General features: G+C 43.7%; 1 protein-coding gene across 1 annotated transcript in view; it reads left to right on the forward strand.

The window, feature by feature from the left end:
- The window catches only part of itpr3 (inositol 1,4,5-trisphosphate receptor, type 3), a 109745-nt gene extending 95011 nt beyond the window's left edge, over positions 1-14734 (forward strand). The window contains 8 exon segments of the mRNA XM_083770005.1: positions 612-776; positions 7024-7213; positions 8694-8798; positions 9363-9481; positions 10036-10201; positions 12582-12742; positions 12953-13114; positions 13421-14734. Coding sequence (XP_083626131.1) covers positions 612-776; positions 7024-7213; positions 8694-8798; positions 9363-9481; positions 10036-10201; positions 12582-12742; positions 12953-13114; positions 13421-13537 — 1185 coding nt within the window. The 3' untranslated portion in view covers positions 13538-14734.
- The last annotated feature ends 696 nt before the right edge of the window (positions 14735-15430 follow it).

Consider the following 15430-nt stretch of genomic DNA (forward strand, 5'->3'; position numbering starts at 1 on the left):
AATGCTCAATGTAAGTCAACACCTAACACCTATACAGTAGGGCTGCGATTATCCATTATTTTCTTAGCCATCTATTAATCGAGTAATTAAGATTGTTTCTTTTTATTTAATTGCTTTGTGTACTGGTTTTTTTATCAACTAATGGACGCAAAACTTCCGATAGATTTATTTTAATTGACTAAATTTAACTATTACATTTTATACTTTGTCGGCACCTGGGAGCAGGTAGTAATGTGTGATATAGTCCAGGCTGGACTACTGTAATGCACTTCTCATCAGGATCCCTAGCAAGAGCCTTCAAAGGCTCCAATACATCCAAAACAGCGCTGCTAGGATCCTGATGAGAACGAGAACACATCACACCCATCCTCCGCTCACTTCACTGGCTCCCCGTCGCGTTCCGGACACGATACAAAATATCCCTGCTCAGCCACCAATGCGTCCACGGAAACTGTGTGCTTTTAATAGTTATGTTATTGCTATTGCCTCATATTTTTGCCTAATGCCTACTGTAGCACTTTGAGATTCAGAGGAATGTAAAGTGCATTATGAATCAAATCCATTATTATTATTATTGTTATTATTATATAATTTGTTTGTACTGTATCTAGTTGATAAACAAGGTGGTGTTTGTGGTGAGCTTCGTGGGGAACAATGGGAAGTTCATCCTGGGATATAAGGCCATGCTGAGTGATGTGGAGCTCCTCTATCATCTAGCCTACGTCCTCACCTCCACCCTGGGCCTGTGTGTCCACGAGCTCTTCTACAGCATACTGGTACGTGCACACACACACACACCACACACACACTAAGGCTGTACCCTAGCCCTTATTTTAGGACTCGAACTTCGGCAGGAATTTTCGAGTTAACATTCGGACCAATCATGACAAACACAATTTTTCGGGCCAAAGAATTAGAAAAAAACGGCAGGTTACAACACGTTTTGTTCTTCTTTGTAATTATTTGGTCCAAAATATTGTGTGTGTTGTCATGATTTGTCACGACAAGAGTTGGCTTCGTACGACGCTTAAAGGTCTTTAAATAAATAGGTTTTGAAATGCCTATGGAGAAAATGAAATGGAGAATAATTTCCTGGGCCACTCGTCGTTCTGAAAGGGGGAGGGACTGCGACGCTCTATTGTGCAAAAGGATGCCTGTTTAACAGATTAAATGTAATCAGCAGGGCGCAGCAGGGAATCGAACCCCATCCCAGTAAACCAGGAGCTCCATGCCTGTGCCAAAGTGCTTAGTTTGCGATGCAACGCAAAAACCTACCCTAGTAGGAGCCCTACCCTACCAGCCCTACCCTACCAGCAGCAAAGAATACAAAAACAGATCCTTACCGTGAACCATCACGTTCTTCTGCAGATGACAGGCAGTGTCCACAAGTTAGGTGAAATGAGGTGAAATGACGGAACCGGACGAAATTGTGGCAGTCGACCCAAAAGACACAACGCAAACGACGACGTGACGCAACCGCAGGAAGCCGGAACGCAAACGAGAGCAACACCATCAGTAGGCCTACCCTGCTTAACCACACCAGCGACAGCAAAGGACAATAAACAAGATTTGTACTCACTGCGCAGCAAGCAGCTCTTCCCAGCAGCAGCTATAGCGTACAGTTCCTACCTCAATGTCTTGTGCAGGGAGGGGGGCATCGGTCTGGGACACTTCACATGGGCTCCAGGGTGGGGGTCCTCGGAAGCCTAAATTGGTGGGGCTGTGGGGCCCACGGACATGGCTCGTCTCAGGGTCCAGGGCTTGGTGCTGCCTACACCACTGGTGCAGTGACTCTTCATATTCTGGAATTACATGAAGAGAAAAGATAAGTGTCATTAGTGTTATGTAGGCCTACATCACATTAGAAACACATGTGGCTGTATAGCCTTGTCAGCCCCCACAACCCATATTTTACAACTTAACATCCCTCCCCCAAGCTTACATTTTTAATATATACATTTTCCCCCCAACTTTTGAAATATGTTTTCCCTTCAGCTTTGAATGAAGTTTAAGCCCAACATTGTATTGTGCGTTTGTGACAATACCAATGTTATATTGAAGATGAAGTGTTAGCATGTTTAACCAAATGGACCCTTACAGCTCTCAGTGTACAAATGGAACCAAATGGACCCTTACAGCTCTCGGTGTACAAATGGAACCAAATGGACCCTTACAGCTCTCGGTGTACAAATGGAACCAAATGGACCCTTACAGCTCTCAGTGTACAAATGGAACCAAATGGACCCTTACAGCTCTCGGTGTACAAATGGAACCAAATGGACCCTTACAGCTCTCGGTGTACAAATGGAACCAAATGGACCCTTACAGCTCTCAGTGTACAAATGGAACCAAATGGACCCTTACAGCTCTCAGTGTACAAATGGAACCAAATGGACCCTTACAGCTCTCAGTGTACAAATGGAACCAAATGGACCCTTACAGCTCTCGGTGTACAAATGGAACCAAATGGACCCTTACAGCTCTCGGTGTACAAATGGAACCAAATGGACCCTTACAGCTCTCAGTGTACAAATGGAACCAAATGGACCCTTACAGCTCTCAGTGTACAAATGGAACCAAATGGACCCTTACAGCTCTCGGTGTACAAATGGAACCAAATGGACCCTTACAGCTCTCAGTGTACAAATGGAACCAAATGGACCCTTACAGCTCTCAGTGTACAAATGGAACCAAATGGACCCTTACAGCTCTCAGTGTACAAATGGAACCAAATGGACCCTTACAGCTCAGTGTACAAATGGAACCAAATGGACCCTTACAGCTCTCAGTGTACAAATGGAACCAAATGGACCCTTACAGCTCTCAGTGTACAAATGGAACCAAATGGACCCTTACAGCTCTCAGTGTACAAATGGAACCAAATGGACCCTTACAGCTCTCGGTGTACAAATGGAACCAAATGGACCCTTACAGCTCTCGGTGTACAAATGGAACCAAATGGACCCTTACAGCTCTCGGTGTACAAATGGAACCAAATGGACCCTTACAGCTCTCGGTGTACAAATGGAACCAAATGGACCCTTACAGCTCTCAGTGTACAAATGGAACCAAATGGACCCTTACAGCTCTCAGTGTACAAATGGAACCAAATGGACCCTTACAGCTCTCAGTGTACAAATGGAACCAAATGGACCCTTACAGCTCTCAGTGTACAAATGGAACCAAATGGACCCTTACAGCTCTCGGTGTACAAATGGAACCAAATGGACCCTTACAGCTCTCAGTGTACAAATGGAACCAAATGGACCCTTACAGCTCTCAGTGTACAAATGGAACCAAATGGACCCTTACAGCTCTCAGTGTACAAATGGAACCAAATGGACCCTAACAGCTCTCGGTGTACAAATGGAACCAAATGGACCCTAACAGCTCTCAGTGTACAAATGGAACCAAATGGACCCTTACAGCTCTCAGTGTACAAATGGAACCAAATGGACCCTTACAGCTCTCAGTGTACAAATGGAACCAAATGGACCCTAACAGCTCTCGGTGTACAAATGGAACCAAATGGACCCTTACAGCTCTCAGTGTACAAATGGAACCAAATGGACCCTTACAGCTCTCAGTGTACAAATGGAACCAAATGGACCCTTACAGCTCAGTGTACAAATGGAACCAAATGGACCCTTACAGCTCTCGGTGTACAAATGGAACCAAATGGACCCTTACAGCTCTCAGTGTACAAATGGAACCAAATGGACCCTTACAGCTCTCAGTGTACAAATGGAACCAAATGGACCCTTACAGCTCTCAGTGTACAAATGGAACCAAATGGACCCTTACAGCTCTCAGTGTACAAATGGAACCAAATGGACCCTTACAGCTCTCAGTGTACAAATGGAACCAAATGGACCCTTACAGCTCAGTGTACAAATGGAACCAAATGGACCCTTACAGCTCTCAGTGTACAAATGGAACCAAATGGACCCTTACAGCTCTCAGTGTACAAATGGAACCAAATGGACCCTTACAGCTCTCAGTGTACAAATGGAACCAAATGGACCCTTACAGCTCTCAGTGTACAAATGGAACCAAATGGACCCTTACAGCTCTCGGTGTACAAATGGAACCAAATGGACCCTTACAGCTCTCAGTGTACAAATGGAACCAAATGGACCCTTACAGCTCTCAGTGTACAAATGGAACCAAATGGAGCCTTACAGCTCTCAGTGTACAAATGGAACCAAATGGACCCTTACAGCTCTCAGTGTACAAATGGAACCAAATGGACCCTTACAGCTCTCTGTGTACAAATGGAACCAAATGGACCCTTACAGCTCTCAGTGTACAAATGGAACCAAATGGACCCTTACAGCTCTCGGTGTACAAATGGAACCAAATGGACCCTTACAGCTCTCAGTGTACAAATGGAACCAAATGGACCCTTACAGCTCTCAGTGTACAAATGGAACCAAATGGACCCTTACAGCTCTCAGTGTACAAATGGAACCAAATGGACCCTAACAGCTCTCGGTGTACAAATGGAACCAAATGGACCCTAACAGCTCTCAGTGTACAAATGGAACCAAATGGACCCTAACAGCTCTCAGTGTACAAATGGAACCAAATGGACCCTTACAGCTCTCAGTGTACAAATGGAACCAAATGGACCCTTACAGCTCTCAGTGTACAAATGGAACCAAATGGACCCTTACAGCTCTCAGTGTACAAATGGAACCAAATGGACCCTTACAGCTCTCAGTGTACAAATGGAACCAAATGGACCCTTACAGCTCTCGGTGTACAAATGGAACCAAATGGACCCTTACAGCTCTCGGTGTACAAATGGAACCAAATGGACCCTTACAGCTCTCGGTGTACAAATGGAACCAAATGGACCCTTACAGCTCTCAGTGTACAAATGGAACCAAATGGACCCTTACAGCTCTCAGTGTACAAATGGAACCAAATGGACCCTTACAGCTCTCAGTGTACAAATGGAACCAAATGGACCCTTACAGCTCTCAGTGTACAAATGGAACCAAATGGACCCTTACAGCTCTCAGTGTACAAATGGAACCAAATGGACCCTTACAGCTCTCGGTGTACAAATGGAACCAAATGGACCCTTACAGCTCTCAGTGTACAGATGGAACCAAATGGACCCTAACAGCTCTCAGTGTACAAATGGAACCAAATGGACCCTTACAGCTCTCAGTGTACAAATGGAACCAAATGGACCCTTACAGCTCTCAGTGTACAAATGGAACCAAATGGACCCTTACAGCTCTCAGTGTACAAATGGAACCAAATGGACCCTTACAGCTCTCAGTGTACAAATGGAACCAAATGGACCCTTACAGCTCTCAGTGTACAAATGGAACCAAATGGACCCTGTCCACTGTCTGAAGAGTTTGAATGCCAGTCAAAAAGACACTATGAGCCATATTGGAACAGTTACCTTAACTCTTGTTATAAAACTCCACATCTCAGTGGCATTCATTCACAGATCAAGTTACCCAAACTGAATCATTTAAAACAAAGCTAAAGGTTTAAGTTTAACATGTAGTTACCTTCTTGCTACAGCCAGACGGTGTGTAACTTCTTGCTACAGACAGACAGACGGTGTGTAACTTCTTGCTACAGACAGACCAAACACACACCAGGAAGAATACATCAGAATGCTGCTTCCAGTGCTTCCACACAGCTTTATATAGTTGAGGCCATCACAGGAGCCAATCAGCAGCCTGGCTCCTCCTAAACAATCACACGCAGTCACCACACTTTTTTTTCAATTCAAAGGAGTTTTATTGGCATTGAGAAAACATACGTTTACATTGCCACGGCAAAAAGCACAATACAACAAATTAACAATACAATCAAAACTAAATGTATGTACATTTGAATTGAAAGTCAGAATATTCAATAACTCAGTGTCACACACACACACGCACATGCGCGTGCACACACACACACACACACACACACACACACACACACACACAGACAGACAGACGCAACAGCACAGCGAGAGAGAGAACTAACCTTTTTCTCAAATTGTGACTTGCTGGTGTGTGTGCGTGTGTGTGTGTGTGTGTGTGTGTGGGTGTGTGTTTGTTTGTTGCTGATTGGCTGATTGGCTGCAGGCCCATCACCAAATTAATGTGCACAGGGGATTTTGGAGAGGGACAGCACAAGGAGATAGACATAACTTCTGACAGGAATGCACGAGAAACTTACTTTTTAACATATATCACATTCTCGCCGAGATATATTTTCGAGTTAATAAAAAAAAAAAAAAAAAAAAAAATCATTTTTATATATAAAAAAAAAAAAAAGAATGGTTCAAACCCATTAATTAAGATTCGAGTGCCAACCCTAACGAGCGAACATTCGAACCTCGAATGTTTGGGGACAGCCTTGCCCTTAACACACACACACACACACTTTTTTCTCACTGAGACAGTTTTCAAAATCACATATTTCTAAAACGCACCTCTCTTTCTTCCTCTCTCCCTCTCCACTTGACATTCCTCTCTCTTCCTCAAACATGAAAGGTGACTGGGCTTTCTATCTAGTTTTTAAATCAAATCTAAAGACCCCTCTTCTCTTCTCTTCTCTTCTCTTCTCTTCTCTTCTCTTCTCTTCTCTTCTCTTCTCTTCTCTTCTCTTCTCTTCTCTTCTCTTCTCTATTTTTGCTTTTATATGGATATCATGTTGTTGCCGGTCATCCTTGATTGGAAAACACTTTGGATCAACGGCTGTTGTTTTTTAAACGTGCCAAATAAATGACTTGACTCTCTCTCTCTCCAGTTATTTGACCTGATCTACCGCGAGGAGACACTGTTCAAATAAATGACTTGACTCTGTCTCTCTCTCTCTCTCTCTCTCCAGTTATTTGACCTGATCTACCGCGAGGAGACACTGTTCAACGTGCCAAATAAATGACTTGACTCTCTCTCTCTCTCTCTCCAGTTATTTGACCTTATCTACCGCGAGGAGACACTGTTCAACGTGATAAAGAGATAAATGACTTGACTCTGTCTCTCTCTCTCTCTCCAGTTATTTGACCTGATCTACCGCGAGGAGACACTGTTCAACGTGATAAAGAGCGTGACTCGTAACGGTCGCTCCATCCTGCTGACCGCTCTGCTGGCTCTCATCCTGGTCTACCTGTTCTCCATCGTGGGCTTCCTGTGTCTGAAGGACGACTTCATCATGGAGGTGGACCCCCTGACTCAGATAGCACCAGGTAACTTTTTAACCACCGATCCGACACAGGGGTAAGGGGTTGACAGTATGGCAGGTAAATATAATGTTGGGACATGTGGAGTTTGCTTTGGAGTTGCCCAAACTGCAAGTGCACATTTGTGTGAGGAGTCTGCTATAAACACAACACGAGATATATAGGTAGATAGCTATAAGCACAACATGAGATCACGACACTGGCATCGGTATTCGGTATTGGTATCGGCTAACACAGAAATTGAGGTATCGGGATCGGATCGGAAGCGAAGAATCGTCCCTACGTTATATTGTCTTTTATATTATACTGCTACCCTGTTTTTAGTACCGGCTTGTTTGTTTCATCCTTACTGTGGTGGTATATGATAAAATAATTTCCCTCAGATTGAATTATCTATGCTAACTATAATTATAACACTTAGTAACTCTAAATGCGGTGATGAATAGGATGATTACAGCTGATGAGTCAGATGATTGCAGCCAGGGATGTGCTGTGGATTTCTCACAGTAAGTAGTGGGGCTTATGTTGCGCGCACGGTGCACAAGCACGTGCACAAGCTTGCGAGCTATCACCGATTTGAAATAACCTCTTAAATGTAGACCTATTTATTAACCCACAATATACTGTATATAATTTGATTCTATTTACTTGCATAGTGGGGAAACGTTAGTATTAGTACCGTAGTTAGTATTTAGTTAGTTAGTAGTATTCTGCATTTACCTTGCAAACTTCACCTAACTAATTGAATTAGTTGGTGAATCCATCAGCCACTGTTATCCAACTCTTTAGACTACTCCAGACATTACATCTGACACCTACTGTAATACTGTACTACTACAGTACTACTGTATGACACAATGGACCGTCACCATTGATATCTACAGTAGCCAAGCTTGGTCATTCCTGTTAATCCAAGCTGTGACACTCGGCGTCGATCGTCAGGTTTTGTTAGCGAGGTTAGCGAAGTGCGAAAACTATGAATGGCTGTGCGGGCTTGCGTGCAAACTACCAGGGCGCCAACCTGAATAGCCAGCTCACCCCTGATTACAAACTACCAGGGCGCCACCCTGAATAGCCAGCTCACCCCTGATTACAAACTACCAGGGCGCCACCCTGAATAGCCAGCTCACCCCTGATTACAAACTACCAGGGCGCCACCCTGAATAGCCAGCTCACCCCTGATTACAAACTACCAGGGCGCCACTCTGAATAGCCAGCTCACCCCTGATTACAAACTACCAGGGTGCCACCCTGAATAGCCAGCTCACCCCTGATTACAAACTACCAGGGCGCCACCCTGAATAGCCAGCTCACCCCTGATTACAAACTACCAGGGTGCCACCCTGAATAGCCAGCTCACCCCTGATTACAAACTACCAGGGCGCCACTCTGAATAGCCAGCTCACCCCTGATTACAAACTACCAGGGTGCCACCCTGAATAGCCAGCTCACCCCTGATTACAGCTGATGTGATGTCGTTGTACAGCTGCAGGACAGAGTGAAGCTTCTCAGGACTTCATGAACTCCTGCTCTACAGATGGAGTCAGCTGCACAGCAGAAACCACTGCTGGGTCTACTGGAGAGGAGGACGGTACGACTTACAGTACTAGTTGTGTTTAGCTGTATAGTTCGCTGAATTAGGTTTGGTACTGTAAAGTCTGAAATAGTTAAGGTTAGCTGTACAATAGTGTACAGTCAGTCAGTCAGTCAGTCTGATAGTTAGTTTAGCTGGTTTAGCTGTATGGTTAGTTAGTTAGGGCGGCTGTGTCTCAGGAGGTAGAGCAGGTCGTCCAATGATCCCTGGGTCGGCGGTTCGAATCCAGGCTCCTCCTGTCCACAAGTGTCCTTGGGCAAGACACTGAACCCTACATTGCCTCCAATGAGTCGGCTGGTGTGAGCTCGCCACCATTGGTGTGTGAATGTGGGAAGTGTGGACGCTGGCGTCGACTGTTCGCCCAATGTATGAATGAATGAACCATTGTAAAGCGCTTTGAGCACTTGGAAAAGCGCTATGAAAATGCAATTAATTATATGCACTGCACGACTAACAGTATCGATGTGACGATAACTGTGTGTGTGTGTGTGTGTGTGTGTGTGTGTGTGTGTGTGTGTGTGTGTGTGTGTGTGTGTGTGTGTGTGTGTGTGTGTGTTGCAGAGGAGTCTAACACAGAGCGTGCGTGTGACACTCTGTTGATGTGCATCGTCACGGTGATGAACCACGGCCTCAGGAACGGAGGAGGAGTCGGAGACGTCCTCAGAAAACCATCCAAGAACGTAAACACACCTGTCTGTCTGTCTGTCTGTCTGTCTGTCTGTCTGTCTGTCTGCCTGCATACTATATATATCTCTGCTGTCGGGCAGTATGGTGACTTTATACATTGTCAGATACTTGAATGTGTACCCAAATACAGCTCAAGTGGAGTTAGGAGGTTTTTGACCTATTTTTTTTTTTTTTTTTTGCCATTTTTCTCCGTCAAGTCCACAAGATGGAGTTAGCTGGTTTGTCTGACAGTTTGAGGATCCAATAGAGTTAGGTTTAGTCAAAAGCGCTTTTTATTTTGTATTGAATTTTTATGTTTTCACATAAAGATGAATCAAATGTATACAGATAAATTGAGACAAACTAGAAAGGTATAAATTAAAAGCACAATACAACCTACACACAGATGTAAAGGGTGTTCAACAGCACTGATTTATAAAACAAACAAACTAAAAGTAGAAAGATTGAGTATCTGTTTTCGACGACTATGTATATCTGATTTGTGTGTGTGTGTGTGTGTGTGTGTGTGTGTGTGTGTGTGTGTGTGTGTGTGTGTGTGTGTGTGTAGGAGCCGTTGTACCCTGCTAGGGTGGTGTACGACCTGTTGTTCTACTTCATCGTCATCATCATCGTTTTGAACCTGATCTTCGGTGTGATCATCGACACCTTCGCCGACCTGAGGAGCGAGAAACAGAGGAAAGAAGAGGTTCTCAAAACCACCTGCTTCATCTGTGGTGGGTCAAACTAACTATACAAAACCACCTGCTTCATCTGTGGTGGGTCAAACTAACTATACAAAACCATCTGCTTCATCTGTGGTGGGTCAAACTAACTAACCATAACTACAAATAAGCCATTTTAAAATGGTCCTAACTGAAGTGGATGCTAAAATGTACACACCACAGCTATAGCCATAAACGATCTTTGGAACACTTTCAGCATGATTTTTTATGAACGACAGAAACATTGACGGGCATCCATTAGAAAGTTGTATTTGCTAGGATGAGGAGACTATTTTGAATAGCTAAGGCCAGTTGGTGGGCTATAGCTGGCATTACCTCATCACCAGGTACAACCATCTCGCCTCTATATAATTAATTATCTCAGGCAGATTATCCATACAGTATATCTTATTCAATGTGTCTTGCAGCACCACTGAGATAGAACTCTCTCCAATCCTCCATGTGGGCTCTCTGACACAGGCTCACACCGTTTTTTTTTTTTAATTATTTTATTAGACACTAATAAATGCAAAACAGTACATGGTACAGTCAAAGCACATTTATCCAAAAGGATAGCACCGAAAAAAGACCTTGTGGTCTTGTTTCCATTCGGGTCCCATGCATTCATTCACAATACAATGTTGACAGTAATCGAGATACCTCATAAACATGAAAACTATTTACAGGTGTAAGTACCAAAAAATCTAAATACAAATAAATCACTCAGAGGGGGGGTATGGGGAGGTTGGGCAGTCTTCTTCTCTCCTTTTGACCCTCTGACATTGATAGGTGTTTTTTCAGCCCGGTTTTAAAGGAAGCCAGTGATTTGTTTGTTTTGAGGGAAGGGGGCAGGGCATTCCACTCTTGAGTGGCAGTGCTGTGGAAAATGGATTCACCCATATTTGTGGCATCAGATCATTATTTATACTCCCTCTAGTGTTGTGGCTGTGTGTTTGGTGCTGCTGTTTACAGAACATCAGTGTACTGTAGACACACTAGTATTAGTGTGGTTGCTGTGTGTAGGCAACACAGTATTGTTCAAGGTCCGAGCTAGTCTAGGAAAATTGGCCTCAGATCCTGTGCAGCAGGGGTGTGGCCCAGTGCGTTGCGTTTCAAATGAAATGCGAATCAAAAGACAGGGGCGGGTTCCACATGGAGTGGGCGCTACAATTCAATTTGGAATTGGATTCCCTTCTGACTATTTTCATGGTATGCACAGTGCTTCAGACCGGAAAGGGAAGTGTCCGCTCAGATTCTGAGCGCAACGTACGGTCCTTTTTTCCCAGAAGTCTTTCTCGCCCACCTAGTGGCGAAAAATAAAACTTCTGGGAACTCAGATTAGGTCCGAGCACCTTAATGCCATGCAGCTAAAGTAAACCTGTTTTTGTTAAACGTTTTTTTGTTCATTGAGTTCAATGTGGGTTTTTTTCTAACTTTTCTGTAACCCCAAAAGTCAATTTTCTGTCCCTGTTCCGATTGGACAATAATAATGTGCAATCAGACAGGAGTGACATCACAATGTGTAATATAAACAGAATTCATCAAGAACTGAACATTCTAGACTTTCCCAGCGGATTCCTCGCGGCAGCTCGCATCGGTGCAACCACACTTGCAATTTACCGGAATTTAGGTGTCATTCCAACTGTTCACGCTTTCCTGATCTTTTCCTGAAGGTTTTCTGAAAATCCACGTTTTCCCCACAGGTTTTATTCACTGATTAGTCTTGGTAATTTTAAGTGTCCAGCAGAGGAACTCTTATTCAGGGGATCTGAATACAATTATAACACCTTGGCAAATGTCCCCCTTTCTCACTGACAAGGTTCTGTTTTTGAGTGACAATTAATGCACTGACACAATCTACTGAAGACGTATGACGTTTTCAAACGGCACATCTGTAGTTACAATTATCATGCTTGGTGTGAATGGCCCGTAAGAGTTCTTTCCTCTTTGTAGCTGGTTTGGAGTGAGCAATGTGAACATTACATCACATTAATCAGTCAGTGTTTTGCTGTGTGTTTCAGGTCTGGAGCGTGATAAGTGTATTGATCAGTCAGTGTTTCACTGTGTGTTTCAGGTCTGGAGCGTGATAAGTGTATTGATCAGTCAGTGTTCTGCTGTGTGTTTCAGGTCTGGAGCGTGATAAGTGTATTGATCAGTCAGTGTTTCACTGTGTGTTTCAGGTCTGGAGCGTGATAAGTGTATTGATCAGTCAGTGTTTCACTGTGTGTTTCAGGTCTGGAGCGTGATAAGTGTATTGATCAGTCAGTGTTCTGCTGTGTGTTTCAGGTCTGGAGCGTGATAAGTGTATTGATCAGTCAGTGTTCTGCTGTGTGTTTCAGGTCTGGAGCGTGATAAGTGTATTGATCAGTCAGTGTTCTGCTGTGTGTTTCAGGTCTGGAGCGTGATAAGTTTGATAATAAAACGGTGTCGTTTGAGGAGCACATCAAACTGGAACACAACATCTGGAACTATCTGTACTTCATCGTTCTGGTCCGTGAGAAGAACAAGACCGACTACACTGGACCTGAGAGCTACGTGGCACAGATGATCAAGGTGCACACACACACACACACACACACACACACACACACACACACACACACACACACACACACACCTTACCTTTAGTGTCTGCATGTTCAACTCAGTAGCAACTGTCTTATTGTCAGAGCGAAGGATGGGACACTGATTCTCAAAGTGGTGTGTGTGTGTGTGTGTGTGTGTGTGTGTGTGTGTGTGTGTGTGTGTGTGTGTGCGTTTCAGAACAACAACCTGGACTGGTTCCCACGGATGCAGGCGATGTCGTTGGTGGTAACCGACGGCGACGGGGAGCAGAACGAGATGCGGATGCTACAGGACCGCCTGACCATGACCATGAAGGTCGTCACGACCTTGACCGTTCAGCTCAACGATCTGAAGGAACAGGTACTTGCACGCAGCGAGCCAGTGTTGATTTAACTCAAAGTGTAGGCTAGGCCTACAAATGCTCACATCACATCATGTCTATACTAAATGCATTAGAAAACAAAAAACATTCAAAAACGAATGTGATCCGCTTTCTGTCATTTATATTTCCATTTCCACAACAATAAACAGGAAAACATGGCATATTTTGGACATAGTTCGAATGGTGATTAATCATGATTAAATTAATTTTGAAGCTGTGATTAATCTGATTAAAAATTTTAATCATTTGACAGCCCTACATTAAAGCGATGGTATTTTCTGTAGATGACCGAACAGAGGAAGAGGAGGCAGAGGTTGGGCTTTGTGGACGTCCAATCGGGAGCCGGCGGTGTGCTGCCCCCTAGTGCTGCGGGAGGGAACCACCAGATGCACAAATCATGAGGAACAGAGCGACTATGAACAGACCTACACAGCATCGGGACAGTTGACTCAACAGATCTACAAAACATAGGGAAGGGATTGTTTTGTTTTGTTATGAACCGTTGATCATCAGTTAAGATTTTAATTTCAACGTTGTCTCTACCTTTTGACGCAAGTTGTTTCTGTCCAACGTTTAAAACGGTTGTTTTTATTTATAATGTTCGTTCTTTATCGAGAACACGTTTTCTTCATGAGCGTAGAAACCTTTTACAGAATGTTGTTTTATTTGTACGATCACACACACCGATGGAAACCTTTTACAAAATGTTGTTTTATTTGTACGATCACACACACCGATGGAAACCCTTGTCATGTGCTCGCTGTCTTTCTCTGATTACAAGAAATAAGCATAAATCTGACCATTTCACGAATGGAATCCTCATGTCAGAATAAGGCAGTGGTTCTAATCTATACCTTATGAGAATCAGGGCCCACTTCAAAGTCTCTAAAGTGTTGGCGGCCTCCCCATTATGACCTCTGTTAAGAGGTCAGATGGGTGGGCCGTGTGCATCTTCAGAGCATGTGTATTCTTTGATCAATCGATTGTGTTGTGGCCTGGATCAATGGTGCTAACATGGTATACTTTATACTGTATCACAATGAAAACTCATTTATCAAGGTTTTAACGATACCATGACTTTTTAGCTTTTTTTTGTAAGCACACTCTGTAGACTGTGGAGTAATCCCTAAACTCACATTTCTGCCTCCGAGCCGAGAGAGGAGGAGAGGAAAATGAGTGCATGGAGGACGCGAGGATGGACGCTTTTGAGTGTTGGGATCTGTCCTTTATTGTCATAGAGACTCAGCAGTTTACTGATAGCGACACTCTTTGGTGTGGTTTTATTAGATTGCGTTGATAAAGTTTAGCAGCATGGGGATTGCTGTGTGGTTTAATTCATGTACGTCTAGACGGGATTTATGTCGTTTAATTAATTAATTTAAGTGACTTGTAGGCGTTGTTGCTGTTGTTTAATTCATCTGATTTAAGTTATGTTTTAGGCATGCGGTGTCTTTCAACTAAAATACTAAATTATCTATGTTATACGTTTAGTCATGTGTTCGGTGTTAATTTAAGTTTAGGGCACGTGTTTTGTTTTGTTTCATTCATTTAAGTTATGTTTATCCATGGGTGAGGTGTGGTTAAGTTGAGGTTAAGGATGTGAGTTAACCCATTCTGACCAGGCACCCATTTTGGTGTCAGCATCATGTTATGCTTTAGCTATTTAAAAATAGCAGATCTACAAGCTCATATCGCGCCACCGAGTGGCGCGATACGAGCTTGTAGGTCTGCTATTTTTGAAAAATCGAAGAGCGACTGACATTTTTAGAATCTGATCTCAGGTCAGAATGGGTTCATCAGACCAGTGTGTGTCCGGCGGAAACCTCGTATGAATCTGATCTCAGGTCAGAATGGGTTAAGGATGTGAGCACTGACTGACTGAAGACAGATCTGTCAACAACACCATGTTGGCACGGACACGGGCATCATTCTATAGACAGATCTGTCAACAACACCATGTTGGCACGGACACGGGCATCATTCTATAGACAGATAAACATGATGTACTGTATGATGACTGCAGCAGTGAGCAGTCTACATCATGTTATACAGTGCTGTGTGGTGATGACTGCAGATGATGATGATGTGTTTAATATACGTACAGTAACAGTAGACTACTGTCTGATGATTGCACAAACATTCGGTTCCGTTGGCTCTGTAATAAATGTGTGTTGAGATAACGACAACAATCTATGGATGCTTCATTATTTTGTATGTTGTGATTTTTTGCACACACACACACGCACGGACACGCACACGGACACACACACACACACACACATACAGTTTCATCC

The sequence above is a fragment of the Protomyctophum parallelum genome (genome assembly GCF_964188405.1).
Source record: "Protomyctophum parallelum genome assembly, chromosome: 7".
Classification (NCBI taxonomy): Eukaryota; Metazoa; Chordata; class Actinopteri; order Myctophiformes; family Myctophidae; genus Protomyctophum; species Protomyctophum parallelum.